General features: G+C 45.3%; 1 protein-coding gene across 3 annotated transcripts in view; it reads right to left on the reverse strand.

Annotated features, from left to right (window-relative positions):
* Positions 1–22,069, reverse strand: part of HEXB (hexosaminidase subunit beta) — a 244,837-nt gene that overhangs the window by 125,996 nt on the left and 96,772 nt on the right. For all 3 annotated transcript variants that reach the window (XM_069223910.1, XM_069223901.1, XM_069223892.1), the window contains exon 7: positions 10,431–10,563. In XM_069223910.1, coding sequence (XP_069080011.1) covers positions 10,431–10,563 — 133 coding nt within the window. The remainder of the gene's footprint in view (positions 1–10,430; positions 10,564–22,069) is intronic.

Raw genomic sequence — 22,069 nt, forward strand, 5'->3', positions numbered from 1 at the left:
TGCCACAGAGAGGACCCCCAGGCGACTCGGACGTTTTCACCCTGAGCCGACCTCTGTGCCCTCCCCACGAAGACGCCTGCAGAGGGAAACCAGGGGACCACAATCCCCCCCCCCCCCCCCCTCCCCCCCCCTGCAACAGCCCAGTAACAAAGAAACCTGATGCCTGGAAGAAGCACTGCACCACTCAGGCCTGTGAAGAACTAACTACTGGTGCAGCAGTGACCGGCAGGCGGCCCGCACCCTTGCTCAGTCGGTGGCTGGCCCGAGAAGCCCCCCCCCCCCGTGCCCTGCCTGCATCGGTAGAGTAACCCCCGGGTCCCTCCATTGATTTCTATACAAAACCAGACTCCTTGTTTGCCCTCTGCACCCGGCCACCCCTGTGCCACTGAGGGGGTATTGTGTGCGCTGGCTTGGGATTTCCACCCCCCAGTGCTCTACAAAACCCCCCTGGTCTGCTCCCCAACGACGTAGGTACCTACCTGCTAGTAGACTGGAACCGAAGCACCCCTAGTCTCTGTAGGCGCCAATGTTATCTGGGCCCCTCTTTGACAGCCTTGTGTTGCTGGGTGTTTGGGGTTGACTTGAAACTCCAACGGTGGGCTTCCTATGCACCGGAGACTGAACTTGTAAGTGCTTTACTTACCTCAAAAACTAACCTGTACTTACCTCCCCCAGGAACTGTTGAATTTTGCAGTGTCCACTTTTAAAATAGTTTATTGCCATTTTATGCCAAACTGTGTACATTACTGTTTGAATTCAAAGTCCTATCTTTACCTATGCAAAGTACCTTACATTTAATGTACTTACCTGCATTTGGTCTCTTGTGGTTCTAAAATAAATTAAGAAAATAATATTCTTCTATATAAAAACCTATTGGCCTGGAGGTGTCATTGAGTGGGTTTTCTCATTTATGGCCTGTCTGTACAACAAATGTTTAACACTACCCTCTGATAGGCCTAACTGCTCAACCAGTATCTATTATTGACTCGGTCAAGCCTCTTGGGGAACCCCTGGACTCTGTGCACACTCTCACTTTGAGATAGTATATACAGAACCAGCTTCCTACAGATATGGTATGCTTATGATCCATGAGGGCACTTCTATAGAGGGCAGCCAGAAATTAATATAGGAATGGGAGTTGTGGAACACACTATGCTCTTTCCTGTCCGTATCTCTCCCTCAACACATCCTTAGTCCCTCCATAGTAATCACATGCCGTAGCAAACGGGCAGCCTTTGGGTGGTCAATATCATTAGGGTTGCTACTGTCGATCTCTGGGCACAGGGTTAGGATGAAGTCACCCCCCAAATTATATTACAGCCATATACTGCCTACATAGGGACATGACACCCTCAAAGAACTGCAGGATTGTCCACAATAGAGGCACAGGAGTCAGTGCAAAAAGGCAGAAGTATTATGTGGTATGACTTGGGAGTCTTACCATGTAATACTAACACAATAGTCAAATGTGGTCCTCGGATTCACCCTAGTAAACCTTAGCCCAGTCCTGGTAGAGTGGGAAACAGCAGGCTACTTAGAGGAAGATGTGTTAAGCATTTCACAGCACCAACATGGACGATAAGTAATTGACATGACTTGAGAGAAATCAGGCATCAATTTAAACAAATAAAGCTAATTTTTATATATTTTGAGACCCCACAATGAAGTTGATACATAAAGGATAACCAGAGTTATAAATTTTAAAGAATTCAATAAATCAGTTCTTTGCAGAGCTGTCAATCTATCATTGCGGTCAACGGAAGAAACCAGTATGGAATTGGACACTTGTAGATTGAGTTCTGTGGAACCCGCTTGGTGTTAAGGTGCTGCAGGCTCACATACCAAGTCTGTCAGTACAATTTTTACTGAATGGAGGCCGAGAAGCAGGTGTGCAAACTGTCTTTTGTGCTGAGCACGACTCGCTGTCTTGGAATGGGCACCGCAGCAAAAGGTGACTTGTGGGCTGAGTTCAACCAAGCCCTCTGGAACTTAAGCTTGGAGATGGCCTCCAACCAGGAATCACCGGGTAGAACAGCTCTACTCAGTTCAGGCATCTCTGGGGAAGAGGTGCTCTTGGCTATCTGTAGTGCCGAACGATATCCGCAGGTGCTGGTTACCATACGCAACAATCCAGGTCGAAAGGAGATGCAAGGACTCGACAACGGAGCCACTGGTGTGGATTGCTGCACAGTGATGATGAATCCTGGGCCGTCGAGTAAAGCAGGTAGTAGTCAGGCTGACCACCAACAAGCCTTAAAGCTGGTAAGCACAGCGGTTGCAGAAATCTTGCAGGGGAGCGATGCAGTGAGCCTCGCCGAGCATTGGGTCTGCAGTCTTCAGGAGCCACCTGTCCAGTTACTTCTGGTTGCCCACGCTTTGGAGCCCGGTGAACAGTTCTTCAGAGGTCGTGGAAGTCCAGTCTGGTCCTGCCATCAGGGACTTGTACCTCTAGCCTTAAGAAGTCCTGGTGAAGGAGGTAGGCTGCAGAGCGGTTCACCTTCCTTGTGGAAATGGTCTCTGGTCTGGAGCGAGTCCAAATCCAGTGGTTGCAGAGTAGCTGCCACAGGTGGTAAGCTTTGCATATTTCCTTTGTGGAGTCATGCCTAGTCGTGGACTCCGGTCTCTGCTTGGTTCACAGCAGATCTAAGGTTCTGGTGTCCGGGCGCCCTTTAAATCCTAGATTTAGGAGGTGTTAAGGGGTGTGAGGGCTAGTAACCAATGGGCTTCTACTCCTGTGACTAATCCGCCCCTGAGGGGATTACATCGGGTTGGTGCACATCACCAGACTACCCAGAACCTACTATTTCTAAGAATTTTCATGGTGGCACTGGCCATCTTCGACCGTACACCCCAGCTGGCCCATCGTAGAGGTGTGGTCAGCCTTAAGGGAGTGTACGCCTCCTGTCTACCTAAACTTTCCCAAATGCCCACCTGAGAAGGTGTTGATTTAGGGGTGACTGACTTATGTTATTGGCAGTGATGGGACTCTGCCTGACCATGGTGTGGGAAGAGTAACTCTAGCAGGAGAGCTGCTCATGCAGGGCCCACATGCCAGCCATGCAGACCTTGCTTTTCCATCTTCCAGGGTGGCACAATCAATGCTGCAGTCCTGATGACCCCTTTACCATCCCTGCCCTGATACCACTGGAAACATTTACTAAGGCCTTACAGGGTTGGTAAAGTACTTGCCAACTGTGTTATCCAAGTCACAGTTACAGTCTAAGGGAATGGGCACTCAGACCTGGTTAACAGGTTCGGATAAAGAAAACAACAGCATCCAGCAGTTCAAATAGGGTCAAAAAGTGTGGGGGCGGGGGGGGTCTGCAAAGAGCAAAGTTTTCTTACAATCAAGGTGACAGTGTCATTCAGTGTGCAGTCTACACACAGAAACCCCCCTTCGTGTCCCTGTGTTGAAATATAGGGTTGAATCTCAGGGAATCTTTCAATAATTATAGCCAAGCCTTTAGGGTAAGTGCTGTAGGAGGTTAAGGAGGCAGTCTGCCACCCATGTGCAACTGAAAGCTTTAGTGTCTACTGACCCCAAGTGCATCTCTTTTTTTAACCCATTCTCAGTTATGCCTATCCATGTACACCAGGATTTAAGGTTTGTTTTGGGGGTTTCCCCAAACCATGTATGTTCCATGTTATCACTAGGATCCTGCTTATGTTACTTTCCAAGGGTGGGCCTGATGAGGATCTGTGTAATGTTATTTATTTAGTGCCAACCCCCCCACCGCTACATATAAAACAGGACCCACAGCCTCAAAAATGTATGAGCAATGTAACTAAGGGCATCGGAGCTGATGCAGTATGTTATTACAACACAGGCATAGGTCATAGGAGGCATCAAAATAAAAACGCACCTCACACATTATTATACAGTAAGTCACAGGCAACAAGTTAAGGCTCAAGCAGCCTTCATGTTGAATCATGGTCAGCAGTGTCCTGAGCCAGTGAGTTAACCTCTGCTAATAATGAGATGTGGGCTTTGTGTGGTGACACTAGTAGTGTGCCCCAAGCCAGACTTGTCTTTTCTTTCTTGGAATATGCCGGTACCTTCCTAGGATTGGTACAGATCCGCACTTTATCACCCACGTGGACGTGGAGAAGGGATGGTTAAAGAAAAGCATATTTGATGTTTTTCGCTTGCCCTAAATGCTTTCTGCACAGCCACAGTAAAGTCAGGACAGACAGAGGTGGTCGAACCTTGGAACTTCAACAGGCACTGCCCCCTGGCCAGATCTTCCAAGAATTGGCCTGGGAAAGGCTGACTGGAGCCCAAGGATATGTGAGCTCTTCTCCACTACCAGGAGTTCAGTAAAGCTCCCTTAGCCAAAAAGCTCTGCAATTATGAACTCGACGAAGATGTCAGCCTTACCCATTCTGAGGGTCTCTGTGAGTCCCACTAGACAGATGATGTTCTTCGTGAATGCAACTCTAAGTCCTTCTTCTTGGTCATCACCATCAATAGGTCCTGTCCAAGTCTTTAGTTTTGAGACTTAGTACTAGGGACCTCATCCTCGAGGACTGAGATCCTGGTTTCTGCATGGTTGAGACAATCCCTGAGCTGGTCTACTGTATCCTTCATCAGGTCCATTCAGGCGTTTAAATGGTCAACTTTTGTGCCAATTCCATGGAGAATGGATTTCATCTCCAAGAGGATCAACCTTCTGTTCGGTCCTGGTTGCAGAAGTGTTACCATCAGCATATTGGGTGCAGGAGAAGGCGGCCTTGAGTGTGTGCGGTCTGTCATTGCTGCTCAAACAGGAGCCTGCTCTGCTTGGGATCAGTTTTCCCCACTGCTGCTGATTGACACGCAAGGTTAACTGCCAGGCAGGGATATGCATCAAGGGCCAGATAGTCACGAAGAATACAATCACCTCAAGCAACTGCTTCTAGAGGCACGCCAGGAGGTATTTTGTATGGGCCCTTGCAGTTTCAGAACTCCAAGTGAAGGCAGAGAGTGAAGTACTAGACCAAGAGTAATAGCCAGCCATATGCTGCAAACAAAAGGCCAGGAGAATGGTTCTGGCACCTCCCTCACACCACAGGAAGCCGACGTGGAGGCAAAGTTGAAGGAAATCTAAGGTTTCAGCCAGGTCAACTCAGTGGGGAGTGCAGGCCTCAGAAATTGGAAAGGCCTGGTAGGACAGAGAACTGCTTTTAGCACCATTCCGCTGCTCACAGGTTTTCTGTCCTGAGAGACACCAGCAACTGGAGAGGGCTAACAGTCAAAAACAGCAAGCTTGGGCCCAGGATGGTGAGGGATAAGACCCCAGGAGGAACAGGCAGTACGTCAGGCGGCTGCTGGTATGGCTCAAACTATGTTGTGGCTCACCTCAACAATCTGCCCCAAGGGTGGGTTTGGGCAGCCTCTTCTCCCTTATATTTCAGGGTCGCAGGTGCTCACCATCGGTCGTCTTGGTCCACTGAGGCCCGCCAAGTCCTCCCCGCAGCTCACTGCCTAGCCAGGAGCCCTTCTTTGCTGGTACAGACGTTTCCACCAGTTACTCACATCCCAAGGGAGTTTCCAATCCCAGCCCTGGTAGCACCAGGGAGTCCGTGGGTGCATGGTTATCAGGGTCATCCTGACAAGTGCCCTGAGGGCTTTCAAGAGGACGTGGGTCAAGGAAAGTAGAGCAGCAGAGAGAGAGCTCTGCATCAGGTGGCCATCTTGGCTGGCACACAGCCCTGCCTCAGGTTACCTGGTACTAAAGTAAATAGGAAGTGGATGAAAAACCGAACATCTGGTGGAGAAGTAGCATGACGTTGCCCTTTGTATGAAGGAATGCCCAGAAGAAATACAAGAATATGCGGGAACAAAGATTGATTGTCAATGATATGGCGAGGATCAAGCTTTCAGGAGTTTCAAATGTTAGACCAGAGGGTGTACCATGACAACTGTGCGTCTGAAAGACTATGGTAAGGTTGGAGGATGGGAAGTGAAGGAACAAGGACAGTTTGCCTGTTCCCACTAGACAACAGCTGCTTTATATGATCTCACAACTAGTCAGCCACTTCCAACTGTCAAGTGCCCTGGGGGAGTCAACTTAGAGAACAGATGTAACGTAGGAAGACCTATTCCAAGTCTCACTGCACAGAGGTCCTTCAGAAAATATGTTCCACCCAGCAGGATTGTGCCGTTTAAACTTTTGCACATGTGTATTCAGGATACAAGTTGCAATTGATTAACTTGTTTTTTATGTGCTTGGTGGTGGTGTGTTCCTGCCTGCATGTCTCTTTTGGTGATTTTGGTTTTGTATGTTTGGTTAAAATGTATTTAATTGTTAAGGTGGTAAACATGTTTGGTCTTGTAAATAGCTCACTATACTTTAGAGGAATTTGGAACTTGGAAGATTACGAAATGGAATGTGATGTTTTAATTCCTGGATCTACTGTTACTTCTGCCAACTCCCTGCCGGCAGTAACTGTAAGCTCCTCAATAAAAGTGCAACAGCAGAGTCCGTGGATAGAAGCAGATCATGCATCCACTTCCATCCTTAAAGATACAGTCCTAATATCCGTAGTTTTAAGCTCCATCCTTATCAGTCTTGCCTCTAAGCTGCTGAAACCTCTTCAGTTACTGCCATTTATATGCAATTACGAGTTGTTCATTACAATCAAAATAAGGGAAAGAGTATGCTGTCCTAAACAAGACCGAGAAATTTACTTGAGCCAACACAACCTACATGTCCCCATGGATCTCCAACCTCGAAAACAATTTATGCCCAAAAGTTACAAATCTGTTCAACCCTCATAACAGTGGTGATCTTCACCCAGCCCGTCTCATCTAGATCATCCGTGTCTACATATTCACCACAATTATTTGTTTCAGAGTAAAGCAGGCTAAATGGACATATACAGATCCTAGTGCTTAAATTACACATCTTAAATTCTTTTGGCACTAAGCAGAAGTGATCCCTCAAGAATCTATTCTTCCAAAAGGACCTCCCCCCCCCCCCCCCTCGAAGATACAATACAGATAATTAGTTGAGTCACTCAAAATCGGAGCACTCCAATATTGAATCGGTTTGTGAAACCTGAGGAATGGTCTCCTCTTCCAGAAACGGTATAGGACATTTTAATCATGTCTGCCATGTTAAGACTGGAAAAATGAGGCAAACTACAAACCCACGTAATCACGTACATGAATCTGAATAGTGTTAGACACTTTTTGATACCACTAAAGCTACCTTTAAAAGGTAATCTGAAATAGTATTGGTACGGACTTCTACAATATTGTCAAGGTAAGTAGATGTGGACTTAAAATAGAAAATGTATGTGCCTCTATGTATGCTTACCTTGACGAGATTGTCAATATCTTGCAGCCTACATTGTTCCAGGTCCATATATTGACATACAATTATTAGTAATAAAAGAAAAGTACTGCCTAGAAAAATACGGGCTGATGAAATCAGACTGTTTTGAAAATTAATGTGCAGTCAGTCGTAGGCATGATTCAGAACTCTGGTACATTGAGATTATCCCCACACAAGTATATCTAGTGAAAACGAGAAATTATGTGCTGTGCAAAACTCATGCCAAATCAAACATGGTGTGTAGACTGTTCAGTCTTACTGTTCTTAAGTATTTAGGGAAGCAAACCTATGCAAATAGGTTTTAAGTCCGCCATATAAATGTGTTTTGCTATTCCTGCTCCACGGGTGCTGGTCATTTTCCTAGAGCGTCTGTGACTTCAGCAAACTGAAAGGGAGGTTCTCAAACGTTACTGTTTTGGCATGCAATACTGGCCACCAAATGGTTTGAACGCCACAGGTTCAGTGCGGACATGTCAATGGCTCCATAATCAAACACACATTGACAGTGTTGATGGCTCAGTTTTAGAAAAATGAACACTATGGCTTCAGGCTTAGGTATAGGCACCACATCTCTAGATCACATGAAACTGCATTCTTGGGCGAGGCTTGTCTTGCTCTCACACTGTGCAGTATTAGGCAAAAGCCCATTGGAACCGTAGACTGTTGCACTGGCTGACTACGTCAAGTTGGGAGGTATGAAGCAGAGGGAGGATTTGTTTGTATGCATATATTAATGCATGACTAATAGCGCAAAAGCAATGGAGCACTAAACAATTTTCACAATTGGTCATGCAGACAAAAGCTGAGAGAAAAAAATAAATGTGGAAATAGCAATATGGATGTAGGGGTTAAAGTGAAGAAGGTGTGGTTGGCAGAGGGTGGGACTGGAGTGCAGACACTTGGCATTAGTCTTTTAGAAGTGTACCTTTAAAAAAAATTAATCAGATCATATAGGCCTTATTATCTCAGTGCTGGTTATTTCTTTTTCCATATATGTCCCAAGGCGCACAAGGTCTAGAAGGACCTCCTCTTTAGTGGAGATGGTAGATGTTGCAAATTCCCTTATGATGATAATCGATATAGCTGGAGAGTCATACATGCCCACTGACACCCATGCATTCACACATGCACACATTTACCCACCATTCACATGAACATAAAAAAAAAAAAAAAAAAAAAAACACCACACCCCAATTCAGAGACACAGATGCATTCATACATATGCATGCACGAAACACAGAAAAAGAACACTTACTGGGTTGCAGCAATGATCTCGAGGTAAGCCTCTGAGGTTTCTGGAAGGTTATAACTGCTGCCTTCTTTCAGTGAAAGGAGGCGGCTGTTCCTTACTTGTTGCAGCGTGTGATGGGGTCAGAGTTGCTGACCCAACCCTACTCTGTGAAGAGTCATAATATACACTTAGTCCTGGGCATTTCAGGGTTTAAAACTGAAACGCTCAGGTCTGAGTGATGCTCCCACTCCTCATGAGGTGGGAGGACTATTAAGCTCTTTAGCAGGCTTTGAAATCCTCAGCTTGGCCACGTTCCGCCAGGTGCCTGTGCATGGAGGCCAAGTACAGCACCTCCCTGCCGGACATGAACATGAAGGTCTGTCAGGCTTGTCTTAGCCCAGCCTGACAGACACTAATCACATGTGGAGCAAGGTGCTTCTGTACCCCTCCCCCCCCAGGCACCTCCAAGTAGTTTAATATATGCGTGGACTGCGATCCTCACAGGGACATTCAGCAATGACTATCCTGCTATTGTGTCTGGTCTCAAATCCCTTTAAACCTGTTCTACCCGATGGCATCAACAATCAGTCAAAATGTCTATGGTCTCCTGCGATAACAGTTCTAATTTCACATCAAGAATCAAGAGACGTTTCATCCTTGTTCGCATACATACCGGACTACAGCCACTTGGAGGCTAAGATTCTCCTTGACGAATTGACTGATCGCAAAATCTCCCAAGTGTTCCGGTCCTTGGTGATTAACCAAACTTATCTGACTGCCTGCTTGAGACTTTAGTGTTGGAGAACTTTCTGATGAAGACTGTGTGCCCACTGCCCCCCCTCTGCCCCCCCGGCCACCTGAATGGGGGAGGTGACCTCACCAATACGTTTACGGTGTGAGGAGGAAACACAGGACTTCCTCTACACAGTTTGGCTATGTGTAAAGTGAATAAAGTTTTTGGAGGATATGTAATCATGCCTAGGACATGTGTTGGGCTGGATATTACCTCAAAATCCTAAATTCTTGCTCTTTCATGTTAAGACGGAAATAGACGCTGATAAAATACTGCATCGCTTTGTTGTGGTTTGGACTGGTGGTAGCAAATATAGACATCACTAAGGCCTAGAAAGACACAGGTCCACCACCCCTGCAAAGGTGGAAAACTGAGCTAGACCAATGCATAGGCTTAGAAATCCCAATTTACAAAGCCAGAGGCTGGCTACAAAAACATTACAAAATATGCGCTGTGTGGTGTCAATACTGGGGGCATCACCCTTCAAAGCAGTGAAGACTCCCATCATTTCCGGAAGGACGAAATCCGATCTCACCATGACAAGGCAAAAACTGAAGGACTGGGTGGAGAAGGGCGGAATGATAAAGATGGCATTTTTATATGTTAGTCCATTGTTGGAGGTGGTGGTCACTCCTGTGATTGTAATCCTGTGGCTTATCTGCCTAGGCCACCTCAGTTTTGTGGTTCTGTTCCCAAGTGTAAAATCTACAATAAAATGGTATATAAAACAAAAAAAGAGAAATGCCTCATCCTCTGCAATCTGGGAGGACAAATGCCTTGTGAGTTTTTTGAAGAAGTATATTTTCGGGTCAGAACGGCTATCTTCTGTACGAAACCCCCAACAGGAGTACACTAGACATCGTAAGCATCATAAGGAAACAATTGCACACTCAACAAGTGAAGGCAGAAGACAGCTGAACTAGTATTTTTCAGAGAAAAAAGTATTTTAGACAGTTATGTTACAAAATGGATTGAATGAGACTTGCTTTATCAGTATTCAATGACCGAGACATTCCTTGTAGAACCCTCATACAATCGTTTTATGCACATGTTCACTGCTAAAGACGACTATTGTCGTAGGACTCACCTTTACCCCATGAATCTGTATGTCCTGGAGTATCAAACTCTGGCACAACTCTAATTCCCCGAAAGCGAGCATATTCAACTACCAGACGAACATCAACAGGCGTGTAAACATGAGTGTATGGCTGATAGGATCCCTGCAAAGTGAATAAAAAAAATATATATATATTGATTATGCAAAAGTGTAATAGGAGAGAATGACTGCCACATACGGAATACAAAATAAGTAACTAGCAACCAGCAGGACATCGTGTTTTTATCAAAGTATTGGAGAAACAAATATTAACGACTGTTAACAATGAGCTTCAGAAATAACACTGAATATAAAATGTACATATCTTATTATCCAAAAGGAAATATTTTATATAGGATATGAACAACTAAATTAAAAAAAGCTGACGCATTTTTCTTCCTCGAACCATAAAGATCCTAGGCAGACCTCCTTCCAGAGGCATCTACCCAACAGCCAGTGAAATCAGTGAAAAGCAAGAGCTCAGAACCCTTCTCGCAACAGTTTCTTTGAAAAAGCTGTAAATGTCATTAAGGAAACACGAAAATGAGAAAATGCTGGTTGTCTGACGGAATTGTGCATATTAGTCTATCCCGACAAAATTATGCACCAGCGGATGTTTAGAGCTCAAGCATATAATTGCCTAGTAAACTTCCACAGATATATGTTGTCACTTTATTATTTTCCTTTATCCGTATTACAACCCGATTTCCACCCGGGATTCATGTTTAGCAGAAAACCATTGTCTTAGTCATGTTACAATTAAGATAAAACAGCAATAGGAGCCATCATTTCTCGGAATTAGCTTCACTTTGCAAAACATGGTTATCTTGTTTTTCTTTTCATGGCTCTTTATTGGACTACAAAAATGTAGTCCTAATCTGTAAAACAGAGGAAGGAATTCAATTTGAAAAACACCACTGAGTACAAACTCAATTCTTAATTGAGATTATCCCCACAGCACAAAAGAACGAAGGGCAGAATCCACTCTATAATCCTTAGGGAAACTAGATATCATGCGGGGCATGGTGGGGCAGCCACGCAAGTGGACGCGCTCTGATCTGCGCTCAGATCACCCGTGTCGCTGCTGCTCAGTCTGCAGCCATCGACTGCACCCATGGCTACAGGAGGCAAACACTAGGGCCTGCGGAGCGAAGGCCTCTCACCAGATGGCGGGCTTGCTACGCATACCTGGGGCAGGGCCAGTTCTACGGTTGGTGGGGGCCACCGCTAGAAAATGAATGTGCAATTCCCTCTACGATGTGACATCAAAGGAAGTGCCATCAATTGATCATCAATTTTCTGGCACTGTCGAAGCAACTTTGCAAGAAACTAATTACTTAATGTGGATATCCGAGTGCACAAGAGACCTTCCCAACTAACGAGAAGTTGGGGTACGAACATCTACATCACGTGGGGTTGTGGGGCAGCTTGGCTGCTGATAATGACGCAATACCAGAACTGCTTAGGCTTGGCACTGCCAGTACAGTCTGCTGCAAGCCTGTGCCCATGGCAAAACTACATATGCATTACCTCATGGTACTGGACCTACATTAAGTGGATCTTCTGACTGCTTGGTTGACATGTCAGGCTGCACTTGCTTTATGCTTTCAAGGGGACAGAAAACAGCAAGCAGGCCTCGACTTTAGGAACCGGTCGCTGTAAACTGACTTATGCCTAAGGCTTCTCATCTGCACACTTCGGCCTTTGAGCACATCACTGGCACCCTAGATACAGGGCCTTGACGACACTGGAAGACGCAAGTCATCCAAGCAGACGCCCCTAACAACAACTTCAGTCTGTCAGAGCAGTAAGACAGCAGTCCCTCTGGCAGCTGAAACAAAATAACTGCCCTCTACTCTTACAGAGATGCCTGGCCCAAATCAACTTGATGGAATCCTAAATATAACCAACACGAAAAGAACATCTCTCAAGGCCAAGGATGACACAGTGGCTATTGAAGGGCTCTTGAGGGAAGGTTAAAAAAGGCTATTGGAAAGGGTGTCCCAGTCAGAACGCACACTGCAGGAGCTAAAACCACAAACATCCGAACTGCAACGATGGATTAACGATCTAATCTAAAAAGTCCCTGTGCGGTTCCTAGAGAGCAGAGCAGAAGATGCGGAGGGCTACTCACGGTATAGAAACACCGGAATGGTTGGCACACCTAGGTGCAAAAGGCTGGAATATTATTGAATTTCTGGAAAGTTGGTTCAAGAACTTTGTAGCACCTCAAACTTTCGTCCTCAAGACAGCACACTATGTGCAGGCCTCAACCCTCGGCTGGTGCCACAACAAGGCTGATGTTGGCAAAACTATTGCACTTAAAAGATAGAGACAAAATACTGAGGGCAACTAGGCAGGCAGACAACCGGGAAATAGATAAATCACCACCTTCTGGTATTCTCCATAGTACAGGCTGGCAAATACAACATTAAATAGCGCCTTTAATGGGGTTCAAAAGAAACGTAGAAATGGGGCTTAAGTACTTGCTGCTTTTCCCAGCCAAGCTTAAAACAACAAAGCGCAACACGTTCTTCACAAATCAACAGGCAACCTGGAATTGGGCTGAGCAACATGTAGCTGTATCACAATCCAACAAACCCTGCAGAAGAAAATGCCAGATGGCCAAAATAAAGCAAATAAATTACTCATCGAATGCTAGAGACTCCCATTACCCAAGCGGCAGCACCATCGCAAGAACATGCCCAGGACAACTAACAGTTATCATTAATGGTGGCAGGCTCCGTCAAGGAGCAGTCCGAGATCATCATTTCCAGCACAACCAACTTCTCCAGTGAGTATGAAAGCTCTCCCGCACCAGAATATCTTTGACATTAGCAGCCATTAACTTTACTCCACAGACTTCTGGCGACGTACTGCAAGGGAGATTCTCCACTACTTAACAGATTAAGTGCCCTATCCAAAATGGATTATCCTTCCAACGCTACTACACGAATGCCTAAGAATAACTCATGATCTACATAGGTTAAATTTCTAAACGAGTGAGAAATAGTAACATTTGGGTAAGACCCACATCAAGGAATAATCACAACCCTGGTTGTCGTGAACCCAATAAGGTCACTAAATTGATCTCAGCTTCCTCCCCTGGTAGCTTTGGCACAGAGCAGGCAGACTAAACTTAGGGCAATGTGTACAGTATTTATGCAGTAGCAAAACAGTCGAAATGAAAACCATAACAATTTCACACCAAATTAAAAAAAAGAGTAAAATCAAGCACCTGCACCATTACAATACACAAGCACACCACAGAGTTAACATCAGCAATCCTAAAATGGTATTTTGCATCTCTACCGTCCTGTGATGTGAGAATTACAAGGCAAGCTGCGTCAGGAAGAATTTTTCTTGCGTCTTTGTGCCCATGCTCCGTGATGAACTGTTAGACATGTGGTAGCTGAGGCTAGTTTATAATGTCCTTTCAGCTGGAACAAACATCTAAGCCTCAAAGAATATCCAGTCTAAAAATATTTATTAAATTGTACATTCACAGTCGCACATCGCAAGGATCGTCGGGGAGGGGACAATTTAGTTGCTCGCTGGATTCTGCGATTTATATGTTGTAAACAATCTCGTCCACAGACTCATTGCCAACACTGCCAAAGTATTATCCTAATGGCTCAAACACCGGTCCTTAAGGAACATATGGACAGCAAAACCTGGAGTTAGAATATAATCTTTCTTTTCACTCCCACATGACTGTTAAGTTACATTGTACAGGATAGCATGTTCAGAAGGAATTTATCCCCTAATCATTTTATCTAACTACTTAGGTAGATCCATCTCTGAACATAATTCGCTTTTAACTGGTTTGACCTGGAGCAAGGCTTAACCTCCCATTCCAGCTTGGCATCAGCAAACCTCCATACTTGAAAATCTAGAGTTTCGCAACTCCCTAGCTGAAAATATGCATAACTCGCCCCTACAACAACTGAGAGGCCTTTTAATTGAGACTAGGTACAACTGTGTTCACATCACTGCTGTTGCAAAGAAAGTTTGAGAGAGAATTGCTAGCTGTTGAGGGCTCTCCATTCCAAATATAAAATAAAAATTAAAAAAAGACATGGTCAGAGTTCTATCTGAAAAGCTACCTTGTTCAAACAATATCACATACAGGTCCTGGGGCTACAAGAAAGGGGATAAAGAAAGTAGGCTCCTGACAGGGCTCGTCAATTGAGACATTTCAAATGCACAGATATCTGCTCTACAAATAGCTTCAAATACCACAGTACATATTCACATCTTTTTATGAACACTATTGAAAGCTGTATAAAGCGAAGAGAAGAGATGCTGATGTGGTAATAAAGGGGTTTCTGACTGTTCTTGGAGAACCAGCAGGTAGCTACATCTCAGAGGGAGAGGAGAAACGCCCCCCATTATCGTCCAACTGATTAAGGGAGCCATACCTTAATTAGCAGCTTGCAAAATGCCAGGATCGGACAGTTTTCCCTCCGATTTCCACCAAACCTACACAGACGTACTAGCAAACACAACCATCATTTAAAAAAATCAGAGGGAGTCTTGAGTAACTGAAATAGAAGGGGTGCTTCATGGAAGATTGGGACAGGACAAACTAACAGCGTACCCTCACACCTTCTTACATAATGCCAAGTTCAAATACATGCAGTTCAGCGTCCTATAAAGGGCGTATCTAACTCCTGGGAAAATTAACAAAAAGAATTCCCAGGTTAAGACAAATAGGTTACTGGCTTTCAGCAATGCATTTTCTGGTGGAATCTCAGATTCCAGTCCTTAAACTCCTAAGGCGATACACTGGATCTGGAAAACTTCACACAGCAGTGCTCCCACATGAAAAGTAGCAAGGACATAAGGGCCAACAAATAACGTTATACTGCCCACTGCAATGCCTTGCAGGGCTAAAGACAAAACAAGCAATCGAATGTCTGAAAGGTTAATATGTAGGGAGTCAGTGCCTCAGGCATTTCAAAGGCTAAAAATTATGTTCCTGCCCCTGGAGGTGCTCCTGTCAGCAAGGATATCATTCACCACTTCTGGCAACAAGTCGAAGGCAGGTGTACTGTCGCAGCTTAGTCACTATGCATGTAGGTATAAACTGAGCAGGTTTGGGTTTAGGGCCCTGCACTGCTACTGAGACCGGAGGTCCTTGCGAACTGGTAGCCAGATCAGATTACAGGCTATCATATCCAGGGTACCCCCACAGCCCAATACCAGGCAAATATATGCAAAAGCACAGGTAGTGGCGGAAGGCGCACAGTAGTCCTGTGCTCCATTCCAGCAGAAATGAGTCTCCTAGCAAAGGTTCTTGCGGAAACGCAAATGTGCATAATTGTTTAAATTGTGTTTTCTTAATAGTGGCGAAACAATTCCGCTATTGTTCTCACCATTGGTGAAAGACGTCACGTGCAACTCGTAACCTGTCTGACGACATCTGCTCAGTTCTTCTGCTCTTGTTCAGGGACCCTGCCAGGTGAATGGTGACCAGAAAGGCACCCTGGTGTTTCAGCCACCTACAGAGACACAAAGCCACTTGGGCACATGGCTGTGGTGTTGTCGGTGAGAACCTGGTCCATCCTACCTCAGTTGTTGGCAGGAAGGCCTTCAGGGACAGACGACAGCCCCAAGATCCAGCAGACTGATGTGGAGCTGATACCAGAGTCCTCTGATCGCCACCTCCCAACCACCAGTCAGGAGGGAAAAGGAGAGTGGCCTGTCACTGGACAAATCGCAGTCAATAAGCCACCACTGCAGATATATACCATCCAATCAACGGAGTCCAAAGTAAATAGGACTTGGGCCAATCGGAACATTTTGAATTTATCCTTCTGCAGGAAGATGTTCAGGGGTTGGTGGTCCAGGACAGGTGGGATACAGACATTCTTCTTTGGGAAAAGAAAGTAATGGCAATTACAACCTCTACCCTTCTCTGAGTCAAGTACAATTTTTCCAGTAACAGGTGAACCTCTTGCAGCTAGACAGACAAATGAAGTGTGAATACTGGGTAGAGAGGCAGGAAACATGTAGAGGATAGCCTTTTTTAAACAAACTGCTGGACCTGTCTGTTGATGTAATGGAACGCCATAATGAGAGGAACTGCTCGATCCTGGCTCCCACTTAGAGGACATGTACCGCTAAGGTCAAACTAAAGCTATTTGTTGTATGTGGTGAAGGGGAGGAGGGGGGGTGAGGAGGTGGGGGGGGGGGGGGGTGGGGGGGGGAGGGGGACGGGGAGACTAATTTAGACAAATTATGCTTATGCTAGGCTGAAGGCTACGTTCCAGTTCTGCATCAGCAGCCCCGAAAGGACTCACTTTTCTGTTGGGCCATTTCAAAGAAGAAAGAACTATCAAAGGGCATACCCATTAGTGAAGCCTTTACATCACTAGAGAAAACAGATCTCATCCAGGTACGTCTGCAGAACACAATACTCCCTATGCATTGCATGGTATCCAAATCAGCTCAAAGAACATACTTGTCCGCATCTGGTCTGTCATGCATCACCCGAGTCGAAGAAACCCGAAGGCACTATAGGACTACAGCAAGATCTCACTGGCCATGTCCCAAAGTGCATTTGCGTAGCAGCCAAACAGGAAACCGAATTTACAGATCGCAGTGCCAAGCTGGCAGAGGAAATCATATGTTTACCAAAGGCATCAATCCTTTTGGATTCTCTATCTGGAGGACTGCTTGGAAACAAGTTAGGCTTCACCTTACTGGTTGAGGCCTGTGCAATAATACTTTCTGGATTAGGGTGCTTTGGGAGTCAGTCCAGATCACCAGGCTCCTTGCTAAGACACCAGCCTACCTACCAACTAACAGGCAGCCAAGAACATGTTTAAAAAAAAAAAAAAAAAAAAAAAAAAAAAAAAAAGTAATCATCAAGGTGTCTCCAAGGGTGTCATTAAATGAAAGTATGGACTTGGATATTGCTGGCCCAGGCTGTTGAATTTCCCACCATACTATTTGTTTTGCTCTCCAAACCTCCACAGTGAAATAGGCACTTTCTTTCATTTTAAGCTTTATCTCGGGAGCAGTATTAAGGCAACTGGCATTTTGTAAATCAAAGCATTAGGCATCATCAGTGTAATGAGGGGATAAAGCTCTGGCACCGGATCAGATTTGGAGATAACAAAAGGAAAATGTTACTTACCAGTAGACGTGTTTGTGGCATTTAGTGATGTAGATTCACATGATGTGCATAAGCTCGCAATCTAGTGTTGGTTTTGGAGTGGTACAACTTGTTTTTCTACTAAGAAGATGGAGTCTCAGGATTGAGCTACTCCCCCTCTCGGTAATACTGCGCATGGGCATCAAGTCCTTTGTTAGATTGTTTCCCCACAAGCACGAGAGTAAAACAGCGAAATAGAGAGTAGAATAGAAACGATGTCCAAGCAATTTATCGACATATGTACAATATTTACATATTAATAAATTGCAACATCCACACACGTCTAAGGAGTAGGTAGGGCGCATGTGAATCTACATCACTATGTGGAACTGCATCTTTTTGGAATACATCTTGGGCCTACTAGGCCCTGTGATACTCCACGATAACAAGGCCTGTTTGTTTAACAGCCCATGTCCTAGGTGAACTTTTACTGTTCTTTTCTGTTTGCTCTGAAAGCATTATGATGCAAGTCTTGCTATCAAGAAAGCCCTCATGAAATATAATTGCATGCTAGTTGAAGCGATGTGTATGAAGAAATGTACTCTCCTGTGTACGTGCCGTGTATGTTAGATAGGAGGTTCCACCTTGCAGTATGAGACACGTAGGCTATGTTCGGTAACTTCCTTTCAGTATGTTACCTTACCTTATTTGGTGTGCTATAAAGAATTAACAGTAATATCTTCCGCCATGTCCGAGAATTGATCACATGTTAATGTTGAGAATTAATAAAATGCATGAACACGCCTTGTGGCTTACAGAGATAAAAGCTCATGTATGACTTCCTTAATTTGGACTTGGCCTCTCAAGCCAGTAGTCTCCGTGCACGTAAATCAAATATCTTTCCTTACACTCAAAGAGCTGGTTGGTCTTTGGCTTTTGTTCCTGAACTGAAAAGGCTTCAACATCTTGGTGAAGAATGTGGTGCCTGGATTGGTGTTCTTCCCTGCCTGGCTCGCAGGTGTTTGTGGGGGCCCCTGCACTTGTGGTCTTCCCCGCTGTGCTCAGAGTGGCCCTCCCTAGAAAGGGAGCCAGTGCTGTGGGGAGTATCTTTCACTTCCTGGTCGCCTCTATTTTTCTTACATGCTTCGGCTGTTTCTAGATCGGAGGGGAGTGGAGTGGTAAAGGGTGAAGTTGGTTCCATGGATTCTGTTTTTGTTCTGATTTTTACCACCTCCCTTCCCCTAAGCGATGTTTTCTTTCTGGTTCGCTTTCTCCTCTGCCTTCGGTGGCATGCCCGTTGCGCCACTCCCGCACAGGTGGCTGCTCCTGATTTTCCATTGGTGAGCGTCTGCCACACATCGGATTCTGTGTTCATTTGCTGCTCTCTCTTTATATATCATTTACTATTGTAATGATATCTGTATTTAACCAATGCTCATCTTGACCACGGACTCAATTTTGTGCTGTGCTTAGCGTCAGCCACCGTCACGTTGGAGGTGCAGGTATTTTTCCCACCCACAAGTTAGGCACTGTGTTTTTCACTAATTTTTTCACTCTTGGTGCGCTTTCTCTCCAAGGGCTAGAACACAACATGGGGGAGTGAGAGTTAGATATGGATGTACCAGAATGTTAATGATACAGTAGGGAACAGCTCGGTCTTGGGAGCACACCTCGGTATACGGCCATATCACGAACATGCTCTTCCAACACTGATACGACCTGTGTTTGAACAACAACTCTCAGAAGGGGAGGGGGTTTTCTTGAATTCTCTTCTCCAGCTTTTTTTAAAGTATATAGGAGGAGGAAACTAGACTGTGGATTTTGAACTCTGGGGGGGGGGGGAAGCCTCTGCCTACCACTCCCTTGAAGGTAGTTCTCTACACTGTCGACTGGGTTCACGGCCTGTTGCTGGCAAAGAGATTAAGCAAGCGAGCCCCATGGTGATGAATGCTTTTTAATTATTATTTTTAGCTTTGCATTGTGAATGAAAATATCATCACTGTGTATGCAGATATATAATCCATGATCAACTTAGTGCGTTTCATTGTTTGTTTTCAGGGGCATTATTATCCTACGGCAGTGAATATTTTTGAAGGTGTATTCGTGTTACTGCATTTGACCTACAGTATATGATTGCTCTATTCGAACTTGAAACAGTGCTTTAATAAATTTATTACTCAGACTAAGAGCTCTGTATTGGGGGAAATTCCTTTTATTTATGTGTCCTCTCAGTTTGAAGTAAAAGCATACCACTTAATTCACTGCAGCGACTTTCTTCAAACGTGCACTCGTGTTGTACATAATTGACCTTCTTCCAACCTTGCAAAGTGTTGATAAACGTATTTCTCGGATTGAGAGGGTAGCATACCAGAAATCCCTTTAATCATTAGTGTATTTCTTGTTAGTCTGCAGTAAAGCAAAACTATCCCCTTTCTTCCTGGGTTAACAGCTGTGTTTGTTTGTGTTGTGAGCAAGTGGCGCTCTTTGGTGAGATTTGCAGGCGGTGCCCTCTGGTGTGTTCCTGTGGACCTGCCCGGGCCCCGGGAACAAGGGGTGGGTCTGCAGGTGGAAAACATTTTGAATACCGTTTGTTACAATGTTGATTTCAGGATCGTATGACCACTGTTTGCTGTCTATACATCTCAAGTTTCTTTGAATGCCACCAGTGGATTGTATGCAACATTGGATTGTGTGAAATATTGGATTTTGTATGACAATGGATGTCTGTTAAGACCACATGCCACTGTGGATTGGAGGTTTGTATGATTCTGGTAAAGACCTAATTTTAACTTTTGAGGTATATTGACATTGTAGAGCAACTAACAGTACCAGGCTGCTATCCTTACCAGGACAGTCTTTCCCTTTAATTATTTTGACACATACAGACGGTCAATTCCACTCGACAGGCCATCTGCAACTGACATTTTTTTCATACTGCCATCATATGCACCAACTGCTTTATCACCTTGCTCATAGCATGGCTCCTATTTACCCCATGACGATGGTAGGAATACCCAGTGCAAAGGGTAGGATGCACTGACATAGTTGCGGGATAGTTCCCCACTTTTTGTACTGCATCTGTATGAATGTAAGCGGAGGCAGGGTTCACCACCTGTTGCCCCACTGGTGTGCTGCTGGCCGTGGATTCGGCTGGTTTCAATTCCATACAACCGGACCCCGCCTCCAGGCAGGAAAACAAGTGTGTGGAAATTCTTACCTTCTTTCCCTACTTTTCTGTCAACTTCCTGGCCGCATAAGGACGCTGGTAAAACAGCACCTTTGGCCTCTACTCATTTCCAACTAGTGAATGCTCATGGTGAACAGGTACCAGGCGAAATGTCGCCAGATTGAAATGATCTTTTCATTTTCACTAACAATATACGCTGTTGCCGGATGATTGCTTGTAGAATCCACTGTCCGCGCCCTCAAGTTCCACAGGAAATGAGCGATAAGCACAGTCTGCCGACACCCTTTTGTTTCCCCACGCTAAGTACAGCTGAACTGTTGGCAAAGTGCAACTAGGGAAAGTTATTTCCCCCACCATGTGTAACCCTTTTAGCAAAAGGGATCTGGATACCTGTCAGCCTGCACCACCAAGAAATTTGCCGGCGCACCAGACTGCGACTAGATAATGCCTCGGTGCATTACTACACCTTAATAAGTGGCACAAGTTGATGGCCAAAAGACCAGACACGCAATTCCCGCAGACTGGTACTTATGACATGATAAAGTTGTCCTACTTGCATCAGATTTTGGTCTTGAAGGGGAAAAAGATTAGGCCACTGGAATGGGAAGTGTTCTGGATGTGGGATGCCGTGCTGCTGGACTTGTGAGCGACTAGTGATGTGAAGGAGAAAGTACATAAGGAATTCTTGGAACTGAAAAAGGGATTCTGGACTAAGAAAGAGGGGAAGGAGAAAATGGAGCATTGGAGAGACTATACGTTAGAAGTTGTTGGGACCTTCCCATCTCTTCCTCTAGTAGGTGTCAGTGGTGGCTCCTCTGTTTGAGCTGAGTAGCGTTGCACCCCCCCCCCCAGCAGCAAAACCTTTTAAAGAAAAGATAATAAACCATGTTTATTATCTCGTTTTCTTTGAAAGGGGCGGGCCACCGGGAGGGTGGGGGTGGGTAGGGTGACGTTCACTAAGGGGGACTGCCCCGTCACAGCACAGCCAAACACACATGCACTGTATGCTCTCTCCAGTCCATCAACACAGTTGGGTGTGCACAGGCTCCCAGTCTGCCTGGGCACACCCAGCCAATCCTGATGCGGTTCTGAGCAGCATCAGGAATGGCGCAGAGCAGGCTGGAAGCCTTTGCCTACAGCGAGTAAGCGTCAAGGAACCCCTTTTTTTTTATTAAATCAAAATGTTTATTCCCTTCCTACACCCCCCCCCCCAATCACCCTGCCCCTTCCGCGGCCCGCTACTGGCAAGTGCGCAATCACAGGAACAAGATGCATAGGGAGATGAGGAAAAAGACCCACTGATAGAAGAAATACTCATGGAAAGAGAAGGAAGACTGCTGC

The sequence above is a fragment of the Pleurodeles waltl genome, chromosome 1_1 (genome assembly GCF_031143425.1).
Source record: "Pleurodeles waltl isolate 20211129_DDA chromosome 1_1, aPleWal1.hap1.20221129, whole genome shotgun sequence".
In the NCBI taxonomy this organism is placed as follows: Eukaryota; Metazoa; Chordata; class Amphibia; order Caudata; family Salamandridae; genus Pleurodeles; species Pleurodeles waltl.